Source organism: Mytilus edulis, unplaced genomic scaffold, assembly GCF_963676685.1.
Source record: "Mytilus edulis unplaced genomic scaffold, xbMytEdul2.2 SCAFFOLD_2535, whole genome shotgun sequence".
Classification (NCBI taxonomy): domain Eukaryota; kingdom Metazoa; phylum Mollusca; class Bivalvia; order Mytilida; family Mytilidae; genus Mytilus; species Mytilus edulis.
Window position 1 is genome coordinate 1 of NW_027267041.1, and position 9,821 is coordinate 9,821.

The 9,821-nt window shown below is 36.1% G+C and overlaps 3 protein-coding genes across 3 annotated transcripts; 2 read left to right on the forward strand and 1 right to left on the reverse strand.

Moving 5' to 3' along the window:
- The first annotated feature begins 145 nt into the window (after positions 1-145).
- LOC139504823 (histone H3) lies at positions 146-1,072 on the forward strand. The gene has a single exon (XM_071294763.1). It carries the CDS (start codon positions 612-614, stop codon positions 1,020-1,022), a length of 411 nt encoding a protein of 136 aa, XP_071150864.1. The 5' UTR covers positions 146-611; the 3' UTR covers positions 1,023-1,072.
- A 2,804-nt stretch (positions 1,073-3,876) lies between these two features.
- Positions 3,877-4,366, reverse strand: LOC139504824 (histone H2B). Its single transcript, XM_071294765.1, has one exon. The coding sequence runs from the start codon at positions 4,298-4,300 to the stop codon at positions 3,926-3,928; it is 375 nt and encodes a 124-aa protein (XP_071150866.1). The 5' UTR covers positions 4,301-4,366; the 3' UTR covers positions 3,877-3,925.
- Positions 4,367-5,794: 1,428 nt separating this feature from the next.
- Positions 5,795-6,806, forward strand: LOC139504822 (histone H3). The gene has a single exon (XM_071294762.1). It carries the CDS (start codon positions 6,346-6,348, stop codon positions 6,754-6,756), a length of 411 nt encoding a protein of 136 aa, XP_071150863.1. The 5' UTR covers positions 5,795-6,345; the 3' UTR covers positions 6,757-6,806.
- Positions 6,807-9,821: the final 3,015 nt, after the last annotated feature.

Consider the following 9,821-nt stretch of genomic DNA (forward strand, 5'->3'; position numbering starts at 1 on the left):
TGTGCCCAGCCCAAATGAAAATCATACCACATCTTCTTTTTTTTATATTAAATATACATAAATATGACATAATACAACAATAAAGAAACTCAGCCGATCCGTACAATGTCATGTCGGGAATGTGTAATTCCATTTGTTTCTGTTTTTTATTTTCTATTTCGCTTTGTTTGTGTTATAACTGCATTTTATTTTTATTTTTTCCTGTTTTATTTTTCTTTCCTTTCCTTAATGTTTCTGCATGTATTTTGACCTTTTTTCATTATTATTTTTTTTCTTCTTCAGATTTATCATATTGAAACCGTGACACTAATTTACTATTGTTGAGCTATGAGGGATGATCAGAAACTGTAATTATGAATGAAAAAAGGGGGCATTTTTACTGTCAGCTTGGGTTGAGCAGTTTTTCAGTAAAAAATGGATTGAAAACTGTCAAAGTCCCTTACAAATCAGTCCAATCAGATTTAAGATATGCGGACCAATCAACGCCAGCTTTATGTAAGTGGTGATCCAATCGTCACCGTGATTTCAATCCTCCCGGCAAGCACAAAAACACATTCACCGAAATTTTCAAGTATTCTTTCTGTAGCAAATCGTCCACAGAGCTAATAGTCATGGCACGAACAAAGCAAACTGCACGTAAATCCACCGGAGGTAAAGCTCCAAGAAAACAACTTGCCACCAAGGCCGCCCGTAAGAGCGCACCTGCAACCGGTGGAGTCAAGAAACCACATAGATACAGGCCAGGAACAGTCGCTCTCCGAGAAATCAGGAGATACCAGAAGAGCACAGAGCTCCTCATCAGGAAACTCCCCTTCCAGAGATTAGTCCGTGAAATCGCCCAGGACTTCAAAACTGATCTCCGATTCCAGAGTTCAGCCGTCATGGCCCTACAGGAAGCCAGCGAAGCCTACTTGGTCGGTCTCTTCGAGGATACCAACTTGTGCGCAATCCACGCCAAGAGAGTAACCATCATGCCAAAGGATATCCAATTGGCACGAAGAATCCGTGGAGAACGTGCTTAAGAAGTGTGATTTTTTCACCAAAACATAACGGCCCTTTTCAGGGCCACCAATATTTTTCAAAAAGAATCTATAAATTGTTGTACATGAAAATTAGAAACATAGCTGAACCCCTCTTTTCCCATCTCTCTCTCTCTTTTATTTCTTCTTGTTGAATCCATCTATATGCAAAGCAATACATAGACAAAAAATAAATTTTATGATATATATATACACACAAGTCTCATCACAAAAAAAAAGGGGGGGGGGGGGTGTTTGTTTATCATGGTACATGTACGTCCTTGTGTGTAGAATATTAAATAGTACATTATATAAAAAAAAAGATCAACATATGAATGTTTCTATCTGTACTTCTGTTCTTTTCTTTTATTTCTTCGCTTGTTTTGTCTTGTCTTCTTTTGATGTATTATTTACACCAGTAGTCTAGACCAAAGAAAGAGAACCACCAACTGGCCAAAATATAACCTTTTTTTTTAAGTTAGAGTTTAAATATCATGTATAATTCATTAATTTGAATATTTCTTTTAGAAAAGCTGATATTACAGGGTACTTTTATCAAAAATTTAGAGCTTTTTTTCAGTCAGAATTGTAAAGAAAATTTTTATCATGTATGTAGTAATATATTTTGTCCACTTTAGAGTCTTGTCTTGCTGCTAGTTTACAAAATCATGAAATTTCTATTTAAATTAATATAATTTCGGTACGGGTCCAAGTAGTCCCCACAAAATTTCACTGTAGGAAGTCCATGTAAGCATATATCTTGCACTTATAAGCTTTTTTATATGATAAAAAGTAGTTTTCAGACTTATTATAAACTTTTCTGGCTAAAAGATGTCTTCAGAATAGTAAGTATATGTGTGCGCATTAACATTTTTATTGGATTGGCTGATGAAATTGTCATCGTCATACTGTGGATAAATATAGAATGGTGTTTAAAAATAAAATTGAAAGGAAGATGCACACATAAGAAGTTTTACCCGCAGACAGGGGCATCTCTTTTCTTCACTGTAATACCTAAAAAAAAAAATCTTTAATAGTAATAACAATAACAGTTTTATTCATTACATTCTCTCATTTATGATCTGAAGTACCTGCAGCAGATCTTTGATGGATGGCAAGCACAGCTTTGACAGATGATGTTGAGTTATGAAAGACAGGTAGAAAACTGCAAGCATGTAAAATCCTGTGATGTATCCAATTTCTGGGTACATCAAATAGACAAATAGATAACCAGTATTCCTAGATATGTCTGTGAGGTTTATTTTTTTCCCCAACTAAATTCCATTCCATTAAGTTGAAATGTGTATTGACATTGAATGAAAATGTCTGTTCAGAGAAAGCAAATAATTATCTTTATAATTTTGACTGTCTAAAGTGATTTTCATTTATCATTTATTTATCATACTTTTCTATCTTAAAATGAAAACTTTTCAACATTTTGGAGCTTTTTTTGTCTCCTTCAGTCATTTTTATTCCGATTGAAAGTTTTTTTCTGTTCAATAATAGTTTTTTCTTAAAAAATTACTGTCTGATATGAATTATTATATTTTTCAGACCTAGAATGAAAAAGTGGATTGAAAGTGTACACAGTTTAAGGCAGTACAGAGTTACCTCCCGGAATAAAACAACGTAAGCCAATCAGACAACAGTTAACTGAAAATGTGTGATACTTCTTTTACGGCCGCGTTGGTGATATATAAAGAGTCGCTGTTAGACGGAAAGTATTATTTAACTAATCACCACAAATAGTTAAACATGTCAGGCAGAGGAAAAGGAGGTAAAGGTCTAGGAAAAGGAGGCGCCAAGCGTCACAGGAAGGTGTTGCGTGATAACATCCAAGGTATCACCAAGCCAGCCATCCGTCGTTTAGCAGAAGAGGTGGAGTAAAACGTATATCTGGACTCATCTATGAGGAAACCCGTGGTGTCCTTAAAGTTTTCTTGGAAAATGTCATCCGTGATGCTGTCACATACACAGAGCACGCCAAGAGGAAGACTGTCACTGCCATGGATGTTGTCTACGCTTTGAAACGTCAAGGACGTACCTTGTACGGATTCGGAGGTTAAACAGCCACCCAGCTAATATAAACAACGGCCCTTTTCAGGGCCACCAACATTTTTCAAAAAGAATCTTAGATTTGTTGTACATCGTTTTAAACAAAATCTTGAAATCAAAGCTTGCTCCCACTTCTATTCTTTTCTCTAATGTTCATGAATTTTTCAACCGTTTTCTTGTTTTCCCTGATCCTGATCCGCAACTATTTTCTCTCTCTCTCGTTATCCCCCTCCCCCCTTTTTTTTTTAAATATCTGGCTTTCTTTTTAATTAACTCCTTACTCTTACTCTTGTATTTATTTGAGAATTTATATTTCTGAAGGTTTATGAATACGTTCAAAGATCAAATCCGTGCATTTGCCTACACGAAGAGAGAAAATTTCAAAACAAAATGCACGGACTTTTACACACAAAATCTGTAGATTCTGTTATATTCAATTATAGAGTTTTTGCGTGGTTTAATATTAGGTAATGTTCTTGTTTCCGTGTAAAATAATTCTCGCAATATTTTTTTTCTCTCGAAAAGCAAAAGAAATCGTAAATTTATCAACTCTATTAATTGGAATGAAAGCACTGTTTTGTTCTTCATGATTTATGTATTTACGCTTTGTAGTTTTGGCAAATTAAATACTACAGAATGAGTGAAATACACGTATATTTGTTATACAGATAGAAAGAAGAGAAAAGTAACCATATACTATTGAAATAGTTTGAAAGTAGTTATAGCTGGGGGTTGGGATTTATAGCTTTGTTTAGAAGTTTGACCATGATGTACAACAAATGTAAATTCTTTTTGAAAAATGTTGGTGGCCCTGAAAAGGGCCGTTTGTGAAGTTATAAACTTCAGACTGTTTACTTGCTGCTGGTGTATTTAGTGACGGCTTTGGTACCTTCACTGACAGCGTGCTTGGCCAATTCTCCGGGTAAGAGAAGACGGACAGCGGTCTGGATCTCCCGGGATGTGATGGTAGATCTTTTGTTGTAGTGTGCCAATCGGGAGGCCTCTGCTGCGATTCTCTCGAAGATATCGTTGACGAAGCTGTTCATGATGGACATTGCCTTTGAGGACACTCCGGTGTCGGGGTGAACTTGTCTCAAGACTTTGTAGATGTAGATAGCATAGGATTCACGTCTCTTCCTCCTCCTTTTCTTGTCACCGCCGGGTCTGGCAGTCTTTGCCTTGGTGACGGCCTTCTTGGCTCCTTTAGTTCCTACTTTGGGTGGCATGTTACTGGTTTGATAATCAAATAAGTAATGGTGAAAAATTATTTTCAATTTGTTTATATACTGGGCAAAACGGATTGAAAGATTTTATTGAACGCGAACCTCGGAGAGAGCACCCATAACATGTTGAATGTTCGGTAGCCTAACTGCCCGCAGAGAGCTTCGTTCTGATTGGTGTATAATAAAAACATCGTTCAATCCGTTTAGTGGGTATATAAGCTAAATTTTGAAGAAAAATTGTATCACTTTACTCAGTGTCGATCAACCAAATAGTACAAAATGTCAGGACGAGGAAAAGGAGGAAAAGCAAAAGCAAAGGCAAAGTCTAGGTCATCCCGTGCCGGACTTCAGTTCCCAGTCGGTCGTATCCACAGACTTTTGAGGAAAGGAAACTATGCCGAGAGAGTTGGTGCCGGTGCACCAGTGTACCTCGCAGCTGTCTTAGAATACTTAGCAGCTGAAGTATTGGAGTTGGCAGGAAACGCCGCTCGTGACAACAAGAAGAGCAGAATCATTCCCCGTCATCTCCAGTTGGCCATCAGAAACGACGAAGAGTTGAACAAACTCTTGTCTGGTGTCACCATTGCCCAGGGAGGTGTTTTACCAAACATCCAGGCTGTACTTCTGCCAAAGAAGACCCAGAAAGCTGCCAAGTAAAAAGTGGATATATCAGATTACTCACTTAACAACGGCCCTTTTCAGGGCCACCAATATTTTTCAAAAAGAGTCTAAAATTGTTGTACATCTTAGTAATACTTTATTCCCCATACATAATTGAAAAAAATATATTCTACTACATAACAAATAAAAAATGTCTAAAATATAAATGTCCCTTCTTCCGTGATTCTTCTTTTCTTCTCTCTCTAACGCATCCCATTTAAGTACAGTTCTTATAGCATAACACTAAGTCTAGTAACTTTTTCAGTCTTCTTCATCAGAACATTTATTGTCGAACTTTCTGACTCTTTGAACCCACAAGTAGCTCAGTTAAATCATATAAAGTTTGTCGGGGAAAAAAAACAACACTGATAGTATTTATATTTAATACTAGTCTGCTCTCTTCTTTCTCTCTCTTGGTTATTGATGCGAGCATGCTTAGATTCATCTGAGAAGGTGTGTGGTTTTTTTTATTATTATAATTATTTATAGTTTTTGTTAACATTATCTCTTTCGTCAACACTTTTATATATGATATGTACTTTCCATTCTTTTCCTTTTTCCATTTTTTTTTTCAGCATCTCTCTCTCTCTCTCTCTCTCTCTCTCTCTCTCTCTCTCTCTCATCTCTCTCTCTCTCTCATCTCTCTCTCTCTCTCTCTCTCTCTCTCTCTCTCTCTCTCTCTCTCTCTCTGTCTTTCTGTCTTTATTTAGTTATTGTTTGTGTATTAAAGATGTGGAATCGATGTAAGCACACCGACAATCAGACAATGAGACAAATGTGCCCAGCCCAAATGAAAATCATACCACATCTTCTTTTTTTTATATTAAATATACATAAATATGACATAATACAACAATAAAGAAACTCAGCCGATCCGTACAATGTCATGTCGGGAATGTGTAATTCCATTTGTTTCTGTTTTTTTATTTTCTATTTCGCTTTGTTTGTGTTATAACTGCATTTTATTTTTATTTTTTCCTGTTTTATTTTTCTTTCCTTTCCTTAATGTTTCTGCATGTATTTTGACCTTTTTTCATTATTATTTTTTTTCTTCTTCAGATTTATCATATTGAAACCGTGACACTAATTTACTATTGTTGAGCTATGAGGGATGATCAGAAACTGTAATTATGAATGAAAAAAGGGGGCATTTTTACTGTCAGCTTGGGTTGAGCAGTTTTTCAGTAAAAAATGGATTGAAAACTGTCAAAGTCCCTTACAAATCAGTCCAATCAGATTTAAGATATGCGGACCAATCAACGCCAGCTTTATGTAAGTGGTGATCCAATCGTCACCGTGATTTCAATCCTCCCGGCAAGCACAAAAACACATTCACCGAAATTTTCAAGTATTCTTTCTGTAGCAAATCGTCCACAGAGCTAATAGTCATGGCACGAACAAAGCAAACTGCACGTAAATCCACCGGAGGTAAAGCTCCAAGAAAACAACTTGCCACCAAGGCCGCCCGTAAGAGCGCACCTGCAACCGGTGGAGTCAAGAAACCACATAGATACAGGCCAGGAACAGTCGCTCTCCGAGAAATCAGGAGATACCAGAAGAGCACAGAGCTCCTCATCAGGAAACTCCCCTTCCAGAGATTAGTCCGTGAAATCGCCCAGGACTTCAAAACTGATCTCCGATTCCAGAGTTCAGCCGTCATGGCCCTACAGGAAGCCAGCGAAGCCTACTTGGTCGGTCTCTTCGAGGATACCAACTTGTGCGCAATCCACGCCAAGAGAGTAACCATCATGCCAAAGGATATCCAATTGGCACGAAGAATCCGTGGAGAACGTGCTTAAGAAGTGTGATTTTTTCACCAAAACATAACGGCCCTTTTCAGGGCCACCAATATTTTTCAAAAAGAATCTATAAATTGTTGTACATGAAAATTAGAAACATAGCTGAACCCCTCTTTTCCCCCATCTCTCTCTCTCTTTTATTTCTTCTTGTTGAATCCATCTATATGCAAAGCAATACATAGACAAAAAATAAATTTTATGATATATATATACACACAAGTCTCATCACAAAAAAAAAGGGGGGGGGGGTGTTTGTTTATCATGGTACATGTACGTCCTTGTGTGTAGAATATTAAATAGTACATTATATAAAAAAAAAGATCAACATATGAATGTTTCTATCTGTACTTCTGTTCTTTTCTTTTATTTTCTTCGCTTGTTTTGTCTTGTCTTCTTTTGATGTATTATTTACACCAGTAGTCTAGACCAAAGAAAGAGAACCACCAACTGGCCAAAATATAACCTTTTTTTTTAAGTTAGAGTTTAAATATCATGTATAATTCATTAATTTGAATATTTCTTTTAGAAAAGCTGATATTACAGGGTACTTTTATCAAAAATTTAGAGCTTTTTTTCAGTCAGAATTGTAAAGAAAATTTTTATCATGTATGTAGTAATATATTTTGTCCACTTTAGAGTCTTGTCTTGCTGCTAGTTTACAAAATCATGAAATTTCTATTTAAATTAATATAATTTCGGTACGGGTCCAAGTAGTCCCCACAAAATTTCACTGTAGGAAGTCCATGTAAGCATATATCTTGCACTTATAAGCTTTTTTATATGATAAAAAGTAGTTTTCAGACTTATTATAAACTTTTCTGGCTAAAAGATGTCTTCAGAATAGTAAGTATATGTGTGCGCATTAACATTTTTATTGGATTGGCTGATGAAATTGTCATCGTCATACTGTGGATAAATATAGAATGGTGTTTAAAAATAAAATTGAAAGGAAGATGCACACATAAGAAGTTTTACCCGCAGACAGGGGCATCTCTTTTCTTCACTGTAATACCTAAAAAAAAAAATCTTTAATAGTAATAACAATAACAGTTTTATTCATACATTCTCTCATTTATGATCTGAAGTACCTGCAGCAGATCTTTGATGGATGGCAAGCACAGCTTTGACAGATGATGTTGAGTTATGAAAGACAGGTAGAAAACTGCAAGCATGTAAAATCCTGTGATGTATCCAATTTCTGGGTACATCAAATAGACAAATAGATAACCAGTATTCCTAGATATGTCTGTGAGGTTTATTTTTTCCCCAACTAAATTCCATTCCATTAAGTTGAAATGTGTATTGACATTGAATGAAAATGTCTGTTCAGAGAAAGCAAATAATTATCTTTATAATTTTGACTGTCTAAAGTGATTTTCATTTATCATTTATTTATCATACTTTTCTATCTTAAAATGAAAACTTTTCAACATTTTGGAGCTTTTTTTGTCTCCTTCAGTCATTTTTATTCCGATTGAAAGTTTTTTTCTGTTCAATAATAGTTTTTTCTTAAAAAATTACTGTCTGATATGAATTATTATATTTTTCAGACCTAGAATGAAAAAGTGGATTGAAAGTGTACACAGTTTAAGGCAGTACAGAGTTACCTCCCGGAATAAAACAACGTAAGCCAATCAGACAACAGTTAACTGAAAATGTGTGATACTTCTTTTACGGCCGCGTTGGTGATATATAAAGAGTCGCTGTTAGACGGAAAGTATTATTTAACTAATCACCACAAATAGTTAAACATGTCAGGCAGAGGAAAAGGAGGTAAAGGTCTAGGAAAAGGAGGCGCCAAGCGTCACAGGAAGGTGTTGCGTGATAACATCCAAGGTATCACCAAGCCAGCCATCCGTCGTTTAGCAAGAAGAGGTGGAGTAAAACGTATATCTGGACTCATCTATGAGGAAACCCGTGGTGTCCTTAAAGTTTTCTTGGAAAATGTCATCCGTGATGCTGTCACATACACAGAGCACGCCAAGAGGAAGACTGTCACTGCCATGGATGTTGTCTACGCTTTGAAACGTCAAGGACGTACCTTGTACGGATTCGGAGGTTAAACAGCCACCCAGCTAATATAAACAACGGCCCTTTTCAGGGCCACCAACATTTTTCAAAAAGAATCTTAGATTTGTTGTACATCGTTTTAAACAAAATCTTGAAATCAAAGCTTGCTCCCACTTCTATTCTTTTCTCTAATGTTCATGAATTTTTCAACCGTTTTCTTGTTTTCCCTGATCCTGATCCGCAACTATTTTCTCTCTCTCTCGTTATCCCCCTCCCCCCTTTTTTTTTTAAATATCTGGCTTTCTTTTTAATTAACTCCTTACTCTTACTCTTGTATTTATTTGAGAATTTATATTTCTGAAGGTTTATGAATACGTTCAAAGATCAAATCCGTGCATTTGCCTACACGAAGAGAGAAAATTCAAAACAAAATGCACGGACTTTTACACACAAAATCTGTAGATTCTGTTATATTCAATTATAGAGTTTTTGCGTGGTTTAATATTAGGTAATGTTCTTGTTTCCGTGTAAAATAATTCTCGCAATATTTTTTTTCTCTCGAAAAGCAAAAGAAATCGTAAATTTATCAACTCTATTAATTGGAATGAAAGCACTGTTTTGTTCTTCATGATTTATGTATTTACGCTTTGTAGTTTTGGCAAATTAAATACTACAGAATGAGTGAAATACACGTATATTTGTTATACAGATAGAAAGAAGAGAAAAGTAACCATATACTATTGAAATAGTTTGAAAGTAGTTATAGCTGGGGGTTGGGATTTATAGCTTTGTTTAGAAGTTTGACATGATGTACAACAAATGTAAATTCTTTTTGAAAAATGTTGGTGGCCCTGAAAAGGGCCGTTTGTGAAGTTATAAACTTCAGACTGTTTACTTGCTGCTGGTGTATTTAGTGACGGCTTTGGTACCTTCACTGACAGCGTGCTTGGCCAATTCTCCGGGTAAGAGAAGACGGACAGCGGTCTGGATCTCCCGGGATGTGATGGTAGATCTTTTGTTGTAGTGTGCCAATCGGGAGGCCTCTGCTGCGATTC

Coding starts and splice junctions, on each gene's coding strand:
- LOC139504823 (XM_071294763.1), top strand. CDS start 612: ATGGCACGAACAAAGCAAACTGCACGTAAATCCACCGGAGGTAAAGCT.
- LOC139504824 (XM_071294765.1), bottom strand. CDS start 4,300: ATGCCACCCAAAGTAGGAACTAAAGGAGCCAAGAAGGCCGTCACCAAG.
- LOC139504822 (XM_071294762.1), top strand. CDS start 6,346: ATGGCACGAACAAAGCAAACTGCACGTAAATCCACCGGAGGTAAAGCT.